An 18897-nucleotide genomic window follows, 5' to 3' on the forward strand; every position below is an offset into this window, starting at 1 on the left:
TTGGCAAAATAGCCCCTGAAATTACAATGTTTTGATTTAGAGATGGCACTATGCAAAGCTGAAGGGAGCATTATAAGTAATCAAACACCAAGAATATGGCAGCGAGAAAGAAAGGGATCTATACAACATTTAAAAACACGTCGGTTGTGGGAAGAGAGCGGCCAAGAACCAAAAGGAAGAAATAACAATCACCTGTCTCAGGACAGAACACAAGGGTTCTAATAAAACTGCAGCTAAACCCAACTGTACATTGGAGGAAAAAAAGGAGGAAATTAATAGGAAATTTTAAGGCGCTGAAGATGAAGTTTACTTTGGAAGATCATCTTGGAAAGGCGCTGTCACAACTCCATGGCCAACTGATGATGTTTGTGAGAAGAACATTTTTTATACATGTTTTATAGGGAGAGTTTTTTTTATTTTACTGTCAGGTTCCTGATCCACACTCCAGTCCAGCAGGTGGCGGTAATGCGCCTTTAAGCTTGGTCTGTCAACCACTAATAAACCCAGATGAAGAAGTAGCGGACAGCTTTCGTCAGACCCAACGGATTGAAAACACGTTTTCTCAATGGTAGTATTTCTCAAGAATGTTTAAAGCGTATACTTATACCGGTGAAGTTTTGTGGGATGCAGTTAAAGCCACAGACAGTTTATAGCTGAAGAATACACCGCGAACATCCTGCTGTAGGTGCAGCTAGCAAACGCTTATGTTATCACAAGCAGAGCCACTGTTTATTTCACAGTTTAAGAAAGCTAGTCTGTCTCTTTTTCCTGTCCTCTCTGGTGTACTTAATGTGTTTGTCCTCCGCGTTAATGTGATCGCTGAATTGTGGTATATACTGAGATTAGATTTTTTGCCCAGGTGTCATCCACGTACCTGAACCATTGGCTCGGTGATGCTCTACGATAGGGTATCAGAGCGCTCTTTTCCACTTCCTCTGTATAAAAATAGGTGAAACTGTGGAAGCAATGACGCAAACGTGTTTTTGTCTATAGTACTGGCTCTTGTACGTGAAATATGTGGGTTAAAGATACAGTTGCAAGAGCAGACAAACTTGGTCGGTGCTGAGAGTGGGGTCGTGATCAAAAGAACAAAGGTTCTGGGATTTCGTTATGTGGATAATTGAGCGTACAAGACTTCCTGCTTGAATGTTGTTGATACGACATAATTGATATTGTTGACAATTGACTTTAGCCAGATTCAACCAGCTCATACTGTCTACGCAGATTCCGGAGTTGTCCAACTCCTGGGTGCATATGAAAGATGATGAGAGGGTACGAGAGATCCTGCAGTCCATGCAGAAGGCTGGCTCCAACACCCTGCAGGTATACAAGTCATCCACTACGCTCATTAACACATTCAGCCCTGTATGAAAATATAATCCGGCTCTTTGGTGATTCTGATCTCGTTTTTGATCCAGGTAATCTCGGATTTTGACATGACCCTTACAAGATTTGAACATAATGGGAAAAGATGCCCTGATTGTTATAGTGAGTACACATTTATCATGACAAACTGCACAAGGTGTTTCAGAGATGAGCTGTAGAACTGCTACAGTGGGCAATGAATCTGGTCTATATAGTGGTAAAGAGTTTGCTGGGTGTTTATACACACAAGATAAAGTAAAACAGTGATAAGGAAAAAAGATCCCACTCCAGTGAATAAGAAACTTTTTTATTCTATTCCCCACATGACAGAATTTAGGTCCTGGAGATGTTTGTAGTGTTTGTCAGCTTTTTGTTGTTTGAAATCGTCATGCATATAAAAGTTTTTAGTTTTGTCATTCTGTGTATTTTATTTGCAGATATTCTTGAAAGAAGCAATGTAATCTCCAGTGACTGTAAAGAAAAGGTAGGAACAGTACTTTAGTGTAAGAGCTGTTGGTTAGACTTACAACATATGGTGCCATTAGTATATTGTCTCAAGACAGTTTGGCACAATGTAAATGCAGCTTTTTTAAAATCTTACATATGTTGTTGCACTGAACGGTAGTTAACACAAAGCAACAACGTTATAACTGCATCACTACATAGATCATCTGGTTTACTGTTAAAGGGGAAATGTTTTGATGGTTCTTTTATATTAAAACAGCATGTGCTAGTGCAAAATAACCTGCAAGATTCTGCTTCAGAACATAGGTTCTCCCAAGACACACCAGAAAACTCCTGATTTTTATATGATGTACAGATCAGGAGCTTTCTTAAAAATAGCTGAGACATAAAAGTGTCTAGAAGTCATAAAAGTGTAAAAGAGGTTTATGATTTCATTATTTTTTGCCTTACTGTATCTAGAAGGTGAATAAGTACAACATCTGTTCGATGTTTCGGTGAGTAAGCCATCCAACACTCTGGACTGAGCTGGAACAAAAACATCCAACCTTGCATATGAATAATAAAAGTAAAGTATGTAGTGATTATTAAATATAAAATGAAAGGCTTTGTCCCTATTCATTCATGCAGGGGGTTCAAAATAACACCCCAAATAACTATCCAGAAGCATTGCCCAGATGGCTGCTGAGTGGTGGTGAGACTTGCCAATTCTAGAAGAATTGTGATATTTGCTGATCAGTTTTTATAACACTGTCATGTCTTCTACAGCTGCAGGGGCTGCTCGACAAATACTACCCCATAGAGATCGACACTACGCTGTCAGTAGAGGAGAAGCTGCCTCTTATGGTGGAGTGGTGAGTGTGTACACAGAGCTGTGACTTGTGTTTAACAGTGTTGGAAGGGTATTTATTAACTCGACTGTATCTCAGGTGGACAAAGGCTCACGAGCTGCTGGTGAATCAGAAAATTAAGAAAGATGGGTTAGCCAAGGCGGTGAGGGACTCTGAAGCCAAGCTGAGGTATGAGCATCCCCGAAGATCTGTTCAGTTCTTGAATGTTGAAAACATTTTTGTAATGCAGCTAATGTGGATTCTTTTTCACGTCTTTTAACAGGGACGGCTACAAGGATTTCTTTGACCACCTGCATGAGCACAGCATCCCCCTGCTCATCTTCTCTGCTGGAATAGGAGACATCCTGGAAGAGGTTATACGCCAGACTGAGGTCTTCCACCCTAATGTCAAGGTCATCTCCAACTACATGGACTTTGATGAGTCTGTGAGTAGCCACACCACATACCTGACATCTACTCAGGCATTTAAATAATAATTTGACTTGATCTGTTTGCACAGGGGGTGCTGAAGGCTTTCAAAGGAGAACTGATTCACATCTACAATAAAAGGGAAGGTGCGCTGCTCAACACCGGACATTTCCAGGAGCTGCGCACGCAGACAAATGTGCTACTACTAGGAGACTCTCTAGGGGATCTGAACATGGCTGATGGAGTGCAGGACATGGAGAACATCCTCAAGATCGGCTTCCTTAATGACAAGGTAAGCAAAAAGCATGCACGCAGTTATGTTCACTAAATCGAATTGATACTTATCTGTTTTTAATTTCCACAGGTGGAGGAGAGGAAACAATCATACCTGGAGTCATATGACATTGTGTTGATAAAGGATGAAAGCTTGGACGTCCCAAATGCAGTTGTACGTTTTCTGACTGACAGTAATTAAACTGTGACTTGATATTGGAGACTCTGGGACCATCAGCTGAGAAGGCCCAAGCTGGCCCAGAAACTTTCAGCTGGACTGTTACTGAAAATCACTGAAGAACAACACTGCCTATCACCCCTGCTTTAAAGTCTAAAAACAGACTTTAAAAAAAATCAACTGCAATTTTTATTTGATGTTTGACACTTTGCTTTTAGAAAAATATTTTTGTATTTTTTTTTAGCAATTTGTAATTTTAACTTTTAACTGTTTTCACATCACAGAAACGTGGTTTTACTGTTCTTTTTAAAACCTTAAATTAAGCTGCTTTTGGGCACTTCCTTCAGGAGTCACCACAGTGGATCAGCTGCCTCTATCTTACCCTATTCCCTGGCATCTTCCTCGGTCACGCCAACCCTTTGCACGTCCTCCTTCACTGCATTTTTGAACCTCCTCTGTGGCATTTCCATTTTCCTTGGCAGCCTCGTGTTCAACATCATTTGTCAAATGTATTCACTATCCTCCTTCTCCATATGTCCAGAGCATCTCAACGTTGCCTCTCTAACTTGTCTCTGTTTTATAACTTGGCATCTGGGTCTCCAAGCCGTACATGATGGCAGGCATCACTACACTCTCGCTGCTGCCCTCCTGTCACAAATCACCGTCAACCTCAATCTCCAGCCACTCCACCCTGCACTCTTCTTCACTTCTCTCGTGCATGTTCAAAAAGTATTTTCTTTGTTGGTCTAATCGTCCGCTGACCGTGTGGCATAACAGTTTATGATTTGTCCTGTTGTCCAAAATAATTACCTATTTATTTACAGCTATGCCAGAAATAAAACTACACAAACACAGAGGTGGGCAGTGCATTTGCCTGAGACACCGGGGCTGTTGTGCAAGGCCAGACCAATTGAGTTTAGCTCCTTGACAACACACAGAGATGTTTTTTGTTATAAAATATTTTATTGTACATTGGTACACAGCCACAAACAACACTGTACAACCAGTGTTTTTTGACATATCACAGTTATAAAAACACTGGTGTAAAAGTTATTAATGATGGCTGAATCTCATATAGCTGCTTTGGGTTCAGAGTTTTGATAAACAGACGTTTTGTATGGAAAATAAAAATTTTCCAACTACAGGGCGAGTTGTCTGAAGTGAAAAGGCCCAGTAGATGAGAAATGAGTCCTGAAAAATTCAGAGCTGTTCCACAACACACTAAAACAGTGTTACCTCAGCCATTGCACGCCTGTACTTAATCACCAGTGAAACACGTAGATGTCCTCTTTATAGCTCATCTCTTGCTTGTTTGGACACTTCATCCTCTGTAACCGTCAGTTCATCTTCTACGATCTTGCCATCTTTATTACGGTCTTGATTATCAAACATGTCCTTAATAATGCTGTCGGCATCAATCCCCGGCCGAAGACGACCTTTGCCTCCTTGAACCTGGAGCCTGATGAAGAGTGAAAACTGGAGAATAGTGGAGGAGTGTCTAAGTTATAAAACATTTTTACTGTGTGTAGCAATGTTCCTTTATTTTAAAAAAAAAAAATTTAGAAGGAAAAAAAGTCATTTTAGCTTCTCTTTTTACCTCCTCAAGGGGGACCTGTTTGTCTCCATCAAGGTCCATAGCAGGAAAGAGGGGATCAGGGCCATCCCCGACCCACACAAACATGTAGTCTTCAGGTACACCCTTCTGAAGCTCCACCAACTCCAACTCAAAGAAGAGCACTGCACTCTTTGGAACTCCTCCGGCTGGAGATGCCATTAAAGAAGAGGAAAATTACATGAAAAAGAACAATAAATAAATAAATACTGTGTATCTGAGTTTCTTGATGACTGACCTTCATTTTCACCATGGCCAAAGTGGGGAGGGATGACCACTTCTCTCCTCTCGCCTACACACATGCCTCTTAAACCTTCCTCCAGACCCAGGATCACATTATTTGCTCCCAGAGTAGTGGTAGAAGGTGAATCAAACTGGTCCCTGCAAAGTGATTCATAACTATTTTTAACAGAGAACATTTAGAAAAGAAAAAACAAGAAAAAAAAACCTGGAGCCATGCAAGCATACATGCTTTTGTCATAAAGACAAAGATGGTATGAATTCGAGGCCCTCGGAAATCTGTCAGACAAGGAGCCAGCAATGATTACATGCATGAGGTGGAGGGTGCAGTGTAGCAGAGTGAACAGCAGAGGGCGCTCACGAGGTGTACAGCACGGTGCCGTCCATCAAGGAGCAATTGTAGCGGTACTGAATCAAATCGTCAGCTTCACTTCTCATGTTACACTCCTGAGGCTTATGGGTAACTTTGATATTGACTGGATCTTTTGGGTTGTGGAAATCAATGACGTGAATGTCAAAGACCAGCACAGCAGATCCAGGAATGAAGTCTCCTACAAGATAAAATGAAAAAACAAAACAAGAAACATGACATTTATACACATAGAAGTACAGACGCATGCGTTAAAAAATACTTTGATAAAAGTTGAAGTACTGATTCAACTTCTTTACTCAAGTAAAATTGAAATAGTACAGGACCTGAAATGTATTTAAACTAAACAAGTAAAAAGTAACTCTTTTGAGGATGTTTCTATGAGCTATTGTTGTGCAAAGCTAACTGAACCTTGTGCTATAGTAATATAATAAAACAATTAGTAAATGAGAATACAAACTTTATTTCAGTCTGAACTGTAATTCTAAAAATTGTACTCAGCTTGAATCAGTTATGCAGAACACGAGCATTTAAGAAGAAAAGCACTATTTTTTTGTTGTTGCATACATTGTAGATGATGACTTTGCCTCCACAGCTTAACAGGGAAATGAGCACAGTCAGGATTAACATGGGATTCAGCAGTTGTGGGAATGCTAAGATTCAACGTGGGGAAAAGAATCACAATAATTTCTATTTTGGCCTCCAGCAGATTTTCTTTGTGTACAGACTGGGATCAGCTGACTTCTACTGCTGCTGCTCTTTGTTTGATTTACACAACTGAATTCAACAAGCTGTAACCCAACATTTCACAAGCTAACTTCGCTGATTTCCATCCCTCACACTGACAGTATACTTTTTACACTGTCTTTATATTAGATGGTATTCAGTTGCCTTTTTTCTGTAGAGCTAGCTAGATGCTGAAGTACCATGACTACAGAACATCTACACTCGTTCCGGTGATGTGCCAAAAACACTGGCCTACTTTAACCTGACTGTGATGCTATAGATTATTAATAAATTACATGGTTTTACCTCATCTTGTTGTATGCGATACCCCCTGGTGACTGATATACCATTAGATACACTATTGCCTTACATATGTAACCTTTTAGGCTCAAATCACTTTGATGTTTGAAGGCACACAGGGACATGGAATAACTCCACTCAAATTCCTTAAACCTAAAGTAACGAGTGTACTTTGAAAATGTAAGGAGCAGAAAGTACACATATTTGTGTGAAAATGTTGGGAGTAAAAGTAAAACGTTTTCTGAAAAATAATTAAAGTACAGATACCTAAAAATTCTAGTTAAGTACACTAAGTATTTGTATATCACTACTTCCCACCTCTGATGCGCTCACTCAGACAACACTTTAAAACCTCCCATTTGCAGACATCAAACTCACCGACTCCTTTTTCACCATACGCTAAGTGAGGCGGAATTACGACCCTCCTTTTCTCTCCTATGCACAGCCCCTGCAGGGCTTTGTCCATCCCTTGGATCACGTATCCCATACCGATGTAAGTGTTGTAGGTGCTATTTCGCTGATAGCTGTCAAAGGAGAGTGAGAGAGAGCTTGAAAAAAGCTTATTTGGATGATAGCTTATTTACTTTCTAAAATTGAAAAAACAAACAAACAAACAAAAAAAACCCTCTCAAGTGTACCTCGAGTCAAAGAGTGTGCCATCCTGAAATGTGCCATTATAGTGGTAGCGGATGTAATCTCCAGTCACTGTTGTGCGCGTGCAGCCTTTAGGCACTTCCTTTGCCTCCACGATTACATCATCCTTGGGGTTAAAGACATCAACCATCAGCACCTCGAACACCAGCGTGGCCTGAGGAGGGATCATAGTTCCTGTTGGGAGGAAAGAAGCATGTTCATGAAAGAAAGTTATTAAAAAAAAAAAAATTAAAACTCATTGAACAAGTGACCACCTAAATCCTTTTTTTTTTTTTTTTTTTTTAAATCTACTCCGATTCAACTGAGGTTTGTTAAAGGATTATTAAGACAACTCTAAAACATCCTCACTCACAATTTTTGAAAATAAATATAAAATAAGACAGTACAATTTAGACAGTACAAGACAGTAAAAGAGATTGAATAACCATCCTGCAGCTAGCTTAGCCTCTGTTACTGCACTCAGCTCTTAGGAAATCCAAACCCACAAGCATTTACACTCCACATCGAAAATGAGATGACGCATATCTGTGGTCAACACTGGTTACCAGCAAGACAGCCAATTGAATTTGAAAGTATCCATATTGAAGCTTTGCCCAGAGCAAACACCAAATAAGACAGCAAGGAAGGCCATCCAGTAAAAGTCAAAGTAATGGATTTTACTGTAACAAAATTTTGTCCCTACACACAGTCTGGTCTCCATTTTTTAGGATCAACTTTCAATCTTTCTGATGCTTTATTTTCCTTGTACTAGAGCAGGAATGTCAAACTGATTTCACATCGTGGGTCACATATAGAAAATTTTGATCTTAAGTGGGCCAGACTACTGATACTCGCCTTTCAGTCACTGTAAAGAAGTTTAACTAAACATTTATTTCCCGTGACATCTCAATATAAGAAGTGCAATCTCAACAGCACATCTCAGTTTTTCTGTCAGCACTACTCGTTGGGCTTTAAATTGTAAGAAATAAATGTGCAAAATGAGTTGCTTAGTTGCATTGTTCACATTTTCCAAAAAAAACATGCATTTGTTAGAAAATGTGAACAATGAACCCATTGTAAAAAAACAAACAAACAAAAAAAACAACTCAGAAATTTAGTAGATGGTGAAAAAACAGTTACTTTTCCTGTAAGTTCATTGTTTATCTATTACATAATTACTGGTGTAGTATGAATGGCCATAGGGGAAGTCTCTAACAGTAGGAAAAGCTGTACAGCTTATGAATATGCTATTAAACAATCATCAATCAATCAATCAGTCATCATAAAGACACTCAAAAACTTCCTCTGACAATTTCTCTGAAAGTTAGCACACCAAATCCTACATGTAAAATCAGATATATATATATAAATACTGATATTTGAATGTGATATGCAGATAAACATGCAGAAAACATATGAAGTTTTAAACTTAACCCTTTAAAATAAACTAAACAGGTTATTTTAATCACTGTGATTATTAATAAGAGGTTACATTTTGAGGTTGTCAACAGGTGAATTAAAAGAAATGCCACACTAGCCAAAGACATCTTAATATTAGTTATTACCATAGCCATTCTCTCCGTATGCCAGGAAGGGTGGGACGATAATGAGGCGTCTTTCCCCAATACACATGCCCAGAAGACCCTCGTCCATGCCTTTAATGAGGTCACCCTGGCCCAGGTAGGTGTCATAGGTGGCATTCCTCGAGTAACTAAATAAAGAGTTCACAGTTCAAAGTTCCTGATAATCAAAGAAACAAACAAAGAGATGCTTTTCAGCTTCTAATGAAACTTTTGCCTTCTCACCTGGAGTCAAAGAGTTCACCAGAGAGCAGAGTGCCGTTGTAGTGGTAACGGACAAAATCTGATGCTGCAGTTGTTCGCCTGCAGCTCGCAGGTTTGTCGAGAGTGCGGATCTCAACCTTGTCCTTTTCGTTCCAGATATCCAGCAGAAGGACATCGTAAACCAGCACAGCATCAGGAGGGATTATACCACCTGAACAGAGATAGAGATCAGAGTGTCAAAAGTCAGCCCACATAATGCCACCAGTAAAGTGCCGTCACTGCTGTGCTCCTCTGCACCTGTTCCTATGCTTCCATAGGCTAGATGTGGAGGGACTATGACCCTCCTGCGCTCGTTGACACACATGCCCAGCAGACCCCGGTCCATCCCTGCGATGAGTCTGCCCAGGCCGACCTGGCTGATGAAAGCTTTGCCTCGATCATAGCTGCAGAGGCGGTGATGGAGATGAGGATGAGAGCGAAAAACAGTGTGAACAAAATAAAAATGGGTTGTGATTTTTTTATTTATTTTTCAAGGGAATGGAATGCAAGGGAGGTATGCCATCTACTAACTGCCTGAAACTAACCCGTGTAGATACTAAATGACAGCAAATAATTGCTGTGATTTTCTCAGCCTTCTCAGCTTCACCTCTGCTGAAGCTGAGATGCTACTGACACGTTTGCAGTCATCACTGCTGCAGTAAACATATGTGATGAAAAATCCATTAAAAGAACAAATAAAATGCGTGTTAGCTTTCTTTACTTCTGTGCTTACTGTAATAACTTTTTTACTGTGTAAGCATTGCCCTTACTGCACAGTGAACCATTTTTAATCACACAGTAACCATAGTTTCATTGAAAGCTAACGTTACAAGTAGTTCGTGGGAACTGTAGTCCTTTTCTATACTAGCAATTAGCGCTAGTTAGCTCATTCTGAAGCTAAACTAACTGACATTTCGCTGTAACTTCACCTGGAGTCAAACTTTTTCCCGTCTTCAAAGAAGGTACCGTTGAAATGATAACGAACAAAATCTTCTATTTCCACTTCTCGAGGACAAACTTTCGGAATGTCATAACGATCTACGACAACGTCGAGTAACGGACCGGGGCTACAGTTCACGGTCAATAAATGCGACAGAAGTAAAAGCTGAAAACATGCCAATAAATCCATTTGGAAAGCTGCTCAGTGGAGAGAGAGCCCGTCTGCCCGCCGGTGATGTGGTTCAAGATGTGGAACTGATACAGCAGCAAAAAGTTGAAGCTGGTCTGGCCGTGAAGCTCGTTTAAATGACATAGATGACTTCCGGTAAGGGATTTCAAAATAATAGTCCTCTAAACAGAGAGAAAAAATTGAAAGTTTTGGGTGACATAAGTAATAAGAATTATGATAACAATAATATTATTATACATAAACTACACAGATTTGAAATATTTAGCATGTAAAGTACAAATATACTTGATTTTATCTGAATGCAGCCTTCCTATATACTTCTTACGCTCATGTCTGGTTATCATCTTCGGGTATCAATAGGGAAGTATGGATAAATTACCACATCTGCTTTGAGAGATAAGTGTTAGCCAGGAAAAGGGACACCTCCGCTTAAAGTGGGACCCTAGGTCACCCTATTTGTCATTAACATTACAGATGTATAATGTGAACGGTAGAACATTATGAAAGTGTGTGAAAACTGAAAAAATAAGATTGTGTGCCAAATGTAGAAACTTCCAGATATGCGGTCTGGCTGTTAAGTGGCACCGTGTGTTCCAACCCTGAATGCAGCACAGCGCACGATCTGAGACACATACATAATTTATTTCTCATTAATAATACTTTATATTTTTAACGTGGATGGAAAACTAAACACACTTCCGGCCTTCTCCCATCTCCTTCAGGCTTGCTTGTCGTATCTTTCTGGTCCTGTACTCCAGAGAGGAGCAGGAGGGGGAGTGGCCCCGGGGCCACCACCCTCTTTCTAATGGAATCTTGCAAACGTGTAATGCCCAAAAGGCCCGGCTCTATGATTTCAGCTCACAAATGAAACGAGCCTGAAATTATAATCCCGTATCATCTGGTGGCACATTTCAGGGAGGCAGGCTCATGCAAGGAGTCTTCTACGGTTTAAATAGTTGTTGCAAGGAGAATTCCCGGTGAACACATGTGTGAGCCTCAGAAAAACGTTAATCTTTATCATCTGGATCCTAATAACCATCTCATCCAGACAGCCCGAAGGGCTTCTAATGGTAACTGCAAAGATTTTGAAATATTGCAGACACGGAGTTCAAATATGCCCACGAGTCATGTGTCAACTATGCACATGGATTTTTAACCTCACCAGTCTCAGCTTGTCCATTTGCTGGAAATGTCAGCAGAAATCAAGAATCTTCAACTCATAAGACACTTAGTATGCACACTGATAAATATTCATGTAAATTAAAAAAAATAGGATTAAAGTAATATTAAATCTGGTTTGTTTGCATCTTCTGCATTTTATGTGGAAAACATTGACCCTTTTCTTCCCAACTCATTCTGTGACGTCTGTGTCAAGCCCCCCAGAATTAACAAGAAATATACCGGAAGTACTGAGCTCTATTTTCAAGGTAATTGCCAAGATTGCAGTTTACCGACTGCCAAGCTGCATTTAAAACCTTATATTTTTGAAAACCGTTATATTTTGGAATTTTAAATAAACGAAAAATACTCCAACTTGTAGCGAACCGGATGTTTCTTAATGATATTTATAACAATTAATATTAATTTCACACTTAACACCACACTTTTAAACTAAGAAAAGCAGGTTAATCCAGACATTCTAAAAATGCAGCCTTTCAGTAGCTTTTATGGACAAAAACATTAATTGTCATGTTGTTTAAATTGTTTAAAATGAGACTAACTATAAAAATAATATACACACACGTACTGTGTTCTAGATTATTTATCTTAAACGAATATGTATGACCGATGCCATCCTTTAGAAGTAATTACTGTACAGAATGAGCAGAAGACAAGAGATCAATATTATTTATTTATTTTGATGAACGCTCATTTTATTCTGAAAATCTTGACTAGATGTTCGCGTTTTCGTCCCGTGTTTTTTTTTTTTATTATTACAGGTATCCCACTACGTGCAGACAGACATGAGCGATCCCTGTTAAAGTAAAGAAGGAGGTCTCCTGAGCCATTCAAAGCACTGACAGACGGCTGAGGGAGCCTGTGAAGGTAAAGATGCTCACGAGAAGCTTGTTCCTGGCCTTCTTCTTCGTTATTTTTGCGCCGGTGGACGCTCAGTATGAGAAGTACAGCTTTAAAAGTTTCCCTCAGAAGGACATCATGCCGCTGGAATCCGCGTACAACTACGCGATGGAGCAATACCGAGCGCAAAACTGGGCAGAAACTATCAAGTTCCTGGAGCTGAGCCTGCGGCTCCACCGGCTGCTCCGGGACAGCGAGGCTTTCTGCTGCAGCAACTGCAGCTCCGTCAGCCGGGACAACGACACCCTGTTCGAGGATAGCAGCCTCCGCGTCGTGCGCCACATCCTGCTGAGAGCTGCTTGCCTTAAAAAGTGCAAGGCAGATTTTCCAGTGTTTAAGCTCACATATCCACGGAGAGATTTATTGGAAACTTTCGAGAAAAGGACACCTTATCGTTACATACAGTATGCATACTTCCAGGTGAGACTAAGTGTGGAAGTGAGTTCACTGGGACTCTGGGAGTGTAATGCAAAGTTGGTGCAGTACTTAAGTACGGCATACAAGAATATCTTACGCGTAACGGGAGCATTCATTCAACAAAAGTGTCTGCAGTTGGCTTCTCTAGACAGGCTGGCTCGTTTTACTTACCGAGAGGAAATTTCTAGTGGGTTAGCTGTGGAGTGTAATTTCGCTACGACTTTGTTGTGCGCCCTCCTGCTGGCCAAGCAGCAGTTGAGCATGTGCCACGTCTCTTCCAGTGTTCCCCTAAAAACAATCCCCCTATTCTTCTGTCAGAGTGATGGGGGGGCTGGGTTTACTTAGTTGGCAAGATCTTTCGCGTAAAAAGTGTGCGTAAAAGTATGCTTGGTCATTAAATTGCCTCCACGCTAACAACATCCATGCTGTGGGGGAAATTAATTGAACGTACATCATCAGAAACCCTTTAACTCTGAATCCTAAAAGCAGAATACCTGCTGTGCCCCCCTCTTTCACTCAGAGATTATTCTGCATATTTATTTATTGTTGATTAACCCTCCCCCAAAATGCTACCTTTTATTATACTTCAAACCAACAGGGTATACCGACCCACTTCCACGAACATCTGTCCAGATCTTTTATCTGACTCTGCTGTGTGATATCTGATATTATCACTTAGTTTCCAACCACTGCATCCATCAGCTGTTTACTGACTTCTCAAGAAATGATGTGCTCTGACATGTCCTCTTTTAAAAACGTTTACCTAAAAAGTAAAAAACAGTATCTTCCTGTAACTCCAGTGCCATGTGTTACATTCTCCCTCAGCTTAACAACCTGGAGAAGGCAGTGGCTGCAACTCACACTTTCTTGAAGAAGAACCCAGATGATGTCCTCTTAACAAAGAACATGAACTACTACAAGACACTGTTTGACGTGGAGGAATATCTCATTGATCACGAGGAGCAGCCATATGAAGTTTGTACCCTAAGCACTGTCGTATTGCACCCATGAGAGGTCTGATGTTTGAGTTCTATGGGGTTTTTTTTAAAAAAAATGAATCTCTTTACTACACAGAGTGTTTTCTTGAAAAGTGTGACGCTCTACAACAACGGAGACTTCAGCAACAGTGCTAGAAACATGGAGCAGGCCATCACACAGTACTTTGAAGTATACAACCTCTGTTTAGCAGGCTGTGACAGCTCATATGAGATTGTGGAGTTCAAAGATTTCTATCCCAGCATGGCGGGTAAGAGGAGAGTCATTCAGGAGCAGTTTAAGTTCAAATTATTTGAAGCAAAATAACATTTTCTCCTTCTTGCTTCCATCAGATCTCTATATAAATGCTCTGAAATGTAAAGTTAAATGTGAGGAGAACCTGACACCCAGCGTTGGAGGCTTCTTTGTGGAGAAGTTTGTAGCTACTATGTATCACTACCTCCAGTTTTCTTATTATAAATGTAAGAACTATTACCAAGACTTTGGCTTTGTTTTGCAGAGATCTGTGTAATGTAATGTTTTTTTTAAAAACATGTATTACTTTATGTTTCCAGTAAATGATGTAAAGAACGCTGCTCCGTGTGCAGCAAGTTACATGCTGTTCGACCCCAAAGACCAGGTGATGCAGCAAAATGTGGCGTATTATCGCTTCTACCGGGAGCAGTGGGGCCTCAACGATAATGATTTTGAACCTCGGCCTGTGAGTAAAACAAAAACTGTACCAGTCTTCATTCATCGGCTCTTCCAGGACTTGAGCGGTTTAGCTGCAGCTCGTGCAGGCTGGATTGTTTGGAAGCAGCAGGCGGTGCATATTGCAAAGCCAGAAAATGGTAGCATGAAGCGGTCACGGCGTGAACATTAACACAATTTCAGGGTGGTAATTAGAAACTTGTATAGTTGTGTAGGGCAGATATGTTTTCCTATCTTTTCTGCAGGGTGTAAAATTGGCAGCAGCTGCAGTGCAGTTTATGGGCTAGACCCATCTGAAGCTGGTCTGGCCTGTAAAGTTCTTTGCATCCCGGTTTTAAATACATGTAGTGCTGCTGTAAACACATGAAGGCTTCTAAACTTAGAGGAGAAAAGCCAGTAAACAACAAACCAGCTAGCCAAATTTGTTGTTCAGCTCTGTGTTGTAAAACTGTTTGTTTGTTCCCACTGGTTGCTTGAGCTTACACAAAAGCTAATGTCCCTTTAACTTTTCCAGGAGGCACTGAGGTACTTTAACCAGACGACCAAACAGAAAGAAATGCTGGAGTTTGCTCTGAGCTACCTGCAAACAGACAATGAGGTATGTTTCTACACTTGGCTCAAAGGCTGATGTTGACTAATGGTGCACTGTTTTTAGACAGCATGAGGGCTTGAGCTTAAGCGTCAACGGAAATTACATTAATTCCTTTAAAGAAAGAAAAAAAAATTATCTGAAGGACTAATCTTTATACAATATGGCATTTAATTAGCAGCATTAAACAAACTGAACTGTGGCACCAATTTAGCAGAGGACAAGCTATAACAAAATCTTTTGCCAATGAGTTTATGTTACTTATTGCTGGTTTCAAACCTTATCTAATACAGAATGATGATCATTTTGATAGATAGACTGCAGTCTGAAATATTATAAGAGAGAGACATGGCGCAAAAATAATGCTCACTGAAAATGTAGAACAATGACCAAGTCAATCAACAGCTCCAACAGGAAATGTCTCAATCAAGCACACACACAGTGGAGGTTCACAATGGTTTCAGCACATTCCTCTACATTAGAATTGTAAAGACTTGGATGAATGTATGCTACCAAATGTTGTTCATACATAGTAATATAGCTTAAAGGGGGGGGGGGGGGGGGAGCCTTTAAAACTTATTTTAGGCAAAGACTGGGAAAAGATTTATTTATTTTCTCAGTAACTTCAGTTTGCCGGTCAGATCCAACCCTCTGGGCTAGAAGCCCAAACATCAGTGCGACGCTTCAAAACCACACTTTACAACCCATATGGAAAAGAAATAGTAAAAACATATATGATTTACTCATGAAAGTGGCCACTTTCATGAGTAAATCATATATAAATCATATAAGGCTTACATGATTTACTCATGAAAGTGGCCACTTTCTCATTACTTTCATATATATTTTTAGTAAATATACAAAACATACAAGTTTCATTATATATTTTTTCAAGGGATCTTATATGTGTTTTCACTCTTGTATGCTTTTCATACAAGTTTCATACAAGACAGATAAAAACTTTATAAGATTTATATATATCTTTTCCATATGGGAAACCAATGGGTGACGTCCTAGTGGCTATGCCAGTCTTTTTATATGCTGCTACAGTGGCAATGCACTTAATTTACAAGTTAGGGATAGTCCAGTTTGAGACCCTAAATATGTATTGTTTTAAATGTCCATTAGCAAAACACTGAACGCTTACAGTCTGACTTCAATACCAATTTGACATTTTCTTACAAAAACAGTAACTATAAATGTTCACCTAAACTACAAAGAAATCCTTTGTTATAATGCAGCTACTGGTATACAGCTACGATGATCATATCTGACTAAGCTTGCAGAGATAATTATCTCTGAGATGTTTTTTTTCTTTTAACAACAAAAACAAAATTCCACCGGTCCCTTTGGTGCTGGAACAGTGGCTGAGGTATCAGACGCAGACGCCTGAAAACCAAAAAATCCAACCTGTCTGCAGGACTACAGAGGATAAAAATAAGTCTTTAACTTGGAGGATCCAGCTGGGGTTTACTGTTATTGTTTTTTAAAATGCAAACTTCATATCTTCTTTAGGAGTGTAGACCTTTACTTTGGGGGAATCAACCAACAAACTAAACGTAGAGAACACAACGGAAAATAAATCAGAGGATGAAAGGGTGGAGGGGGTTGTCTTCCGGCAGCAGTGTGTGGTATGTGGCTTGGAGGTGTTGGCCACTGAGACTGTGCCACATCCATTTAACTCAGGCCGGCTCCTCCCAGCTTCACACTGCCTGGACCTGAGAAGGGGAAAGGAGGTCTGTGACAGTTCAGGCTGAATTACAGGGTGCAAAAGTTGACAGATTTACAGACATAAGAAGAATCATGTGTCAGTGAATCTCTGAATAGAACTGTAAGTAAGGCTACGTCCACACTAGCTTTGAAAATGGCCTTTTCATCTGAAAACACTCCGCGTCCACACTAGTGTTTTCAGTCGTTTTCACAGAGTTGTGCATCCACATTGAAAGGGCCGAAAACGCTTAAGTTCCATTACTGCACATGCGTGAAACACAAGAAGATTCAGCCTGCCTCATTTCTGTTTGCCATTTACTTTCCAGCTCAATGAAACGTTGCAGCAAAATGTCGAGGAAAAGCTCCGAGTTTTTTGCAAAAGTGAGTGAGAATTAAAGAATTTGAAGAAAAGCTATTTGAAGCATGTACAAACTGATATTAATATTTAATAGGCCTGTCAAAATTGAGAGCAAACAAAACAACTCCGCTATCTTAGTTTAATTGGTCACATGACTGCATCACATGACTAAAATGGCTCATCGTTTTCGAAAGTCTCCGTTTTCGCTGTCCGCACTGTGATGCGAAAGCACAGTCTTCAAATGTATTCGTTTTCGAGAGCATTTCCCTTCGGGGAAAGTGTGGATGGGAGGCCAAAACGGAGAGAAAACGATGCGTTCAAACGCATCAGTGTGAACGTAGCCTCAGTAAAGAGTTTTCTGTTGATTTGTTTTGTTTTTCTCTTTTACATTTTAGGAAGTTGTAAGTCCAGAAGAAATGACCACCTCTCGCTCAAACCATCCTGACACTGAGTTTGAGGGTATGGGGGATTATGAGGAGTCCCTCCTGGCTGATTGGTGGCAGGAACCCAAAACTAAGTGGGACACTGGAGAAGTCATAGACTGACATCTGTCTTTATCTTCGAGCAGAACACTTTCACGTCCAACTCTGTCCCACCTCCCATGAAAACATGCCCAAAAAATGCTGAACCATCTACAGACAAACATCTAGATTCCTATCAGTATTATGCACAAAAAACAAAAACACAGAGCCCGCCTGGTGATTGATTGTGGGGATTTCTTTTTTTCTGTTTTTTTGACAAGATTAAAATTCACAGCCTTGTTAGTGCATGCACAGCCATGAGTAAATGACGTTTGTGAGGTGAGAACAAATCTGGATTTTTGCACTTTGTTATGTGAGCTTTTTCTCTCCCCCTAGTCTCCCAGAGTGAGAAGCACCCTGTGTGTTTAGGGCCCTCTTACTGCAGGATATCAAATTTCATCCAAGTTACATTAACTCAACCCATGCTTCTTGTCATGGTTTATCTTACCAGGGGGCTTTGTTTTAGTTTTAACTTAGTTGGTTATTAAATGGACACAATTACCCATCATGATGATCAGTATGAAAGACTAATCAATCATTGGCCTCAATGCTGATATTTGCCAATGACTTTTCTACAGTTTTTATTTACTGTTATTTAATGAAAGTTGTGAGGTGTGATATAACAATGCTGACATGGGGCTTTTATGTTGTTTTTTGTCATCCACCAATAAGATATTGGTAATAAGATGCTTTTAATTAAAATAATTTAATGTATTCTTTTTGATTGGAATCATACATTTTTTAAAAATAACTACTTTAATAAGCTCAAATATACTTGCATTGTAAAAACTATTTTGATTACATTACTACTCTAATCAATTTATTATGGAACCAAGTTTGATTAATATGGTGAAGATGTTTGATAAATTAAATTTAAGGTTTAAAAATAATGTTTTTATATTGCAAATGTATTTGACGCTTGATTTAAAAAAAAAAAAAAAAAAAAAGACAATGTAGAGGTCGACCTGGTCTCTTGAAAAAATGTAAGCATCCAGTTTATATTATAACATGGGATTTACCCTATAAAAAGGCAGTTAATCTTATTTAGCAAGGACCCAAACCACAAACTACAAAAGCAAATGAAATATATTCTCATTGAAGATCTGTGGCGACTCTGGGGACAACAGCGGAGCATGAAATCAAGATGTGTGGGGCATTTTTAGATGT

At 39.8% G+C, this 18897-nt stretch overlaps 3 protein-coding genes across 3 annotated transcripts; 2 read left to right on the top strand and 1 right to left on the bottom strand.

Annotated features, from left to right (window-relative positions):
• The first annotated feature begins 502 nt into the window (after positions 1-502).
• LOC148103005 (cytosolic 5'-nucleotidase 3-like) lies at positions 503-5318 on the top strand. The gene is made up of 9 exons (XM_087839966.1): positions 503-568; positions 1225-1323; positions 1419-1488; positions 1803-1849; positions 2596-2681; positions 2757-2846; positions 2941-3103; positions 3178-3378; positions 3451-5318. Exons 1-9 carry the CDS (start codon positions 566-568, stop codon positions 3559-3561), a joined length of 870 nt encoding a protein of 289 aa, XP_087696092.1. The 5' UTR covers positions 503-565; the 3' UTR covers positions 3562-5318.
• LOC102788354 (peptidyl-prolyl cis-trans isomerase FKBP10-like) lies at positions 4489-10499 on the bottom strand. Its single transcript, XM_087839965.1, has 10 exons — positions 10171-10499; positions 9500-9645; positions 9224-9413; positions 8984-9129; positions 7424-7613; positions 7164-7309; positions 5751-5940; positions 5388-5530; positions 5135-5298; positions 4489-5013 (listed from the first exon to the last, which is right to left on the bottom strand). The coding sequence occupies exons 1-10, from the start codon at positions 10368-10370 to the stop codon at positions 4828-4830; spliced, it is 1701 nt and encodes a 566-aa protein (XP_087696091.1). The 5' UTR covers positions 10371-10499; the 3' UTR covers positions 4489-4827.
• On the top strand, positions 10076-18413 carry p3h4 (prolyl 3-hydroxylase family member 4 (inactive)). Its single transcript, XM_035910910.2, has 8 exons — positions 10076-10505; positions 12311-12869; positions 13692-13841; positions 13941-14112; positions 14195-14323; positions 14417-14562; positions 15067-15150; positions 17605-18413. Exons 2-8 carry the CDS (start codon positions 12423-12425, stop codon positions 17752-17754), a joined length of 1278 nt encoding a protein of 425 aa, XP_035766803.1. The 5' UTR covers positions 10076-10505; positions 12311-12422; the 3' UTR covers positions 17755-18413.
• Positions 18414-18897: the final 484 nt, after the last annotated feature.

This window comes from Neolamprologus brichardi, chromosome 4 (genome assembly GCF_056152115.1).
Source record: "Neolamprologus brichardi isolate AB-2024 chromosome 4, ASM5615211v1, whole genome shotgun sequence".
Taxonomy (NCBI): domain Eukaryota; kingdom Metazoa; phylum Chordata; class Actinopteri; order Cichliformes; family Cichlidae; genus Neolamprologus; species Neolamprologus brichardi.

Bases quoted from the DNA above. Each gene is read 5' to 3' on its own strand.
- LOC148103005 (XM_087839966.1), top strand. The intron at 1,324-1,418 runs GTATACAAGTCA...TTTTTGATCCAG, and splicing joins CTGGCTCCAACACCCTGCAG to GTAATCTCGGATTTTGACAT. The intron at 2,847-2,940 runs GTATGAGCATCC...GTCTTTTAACAG, and splicing joins GACTCTGAAGCCAAGCTGAG to GGACGGCTACAAGGATTTCT.
- p3h4 (XM_035910910.2), top strand. From the start codon at position 12,423: ATGCTCACGAGAAGCTTGTTCCTGGCCTTCTTCTTCGTTATTTTTGCG. The intron at 12,870-13,691 runs GTGAGACTAAGT...ATTCTCCCTCAG, and splicing joins TACAGTATGCATACTTCCAG to CTTAACAACCTGGAGAAGGC. The intron at 14,324-14,416 runs GTAAGAACTATT...TTATGTTTCCAG, and splicing joins CCAGTTTTCTTATTATAAAT to TAAATGATGTAAAGAACGCT.
- LOC102788354 (XM_087839965.1), bottom strand. From the start codon at position 10,370: ATGGATTTATTGGCATGTTTTCAGCTTTTACTTCTGTCGCATTTATTG. The intron at 9,130-9,223 runs GTGAGAAGGCAA...CTCTTTATTTAG, and splicing joins GGTGAACTCTTTGACTCCAG to TTACTCGAGGAATGCCACCT. The intron at 5,531-5,750 runs GTGAGCGCCCTC...ATCACTTTGCAG, and splicing joins GGCACCGTGCTGTACACCTC to GGACCAGTTTGATTCACCTT.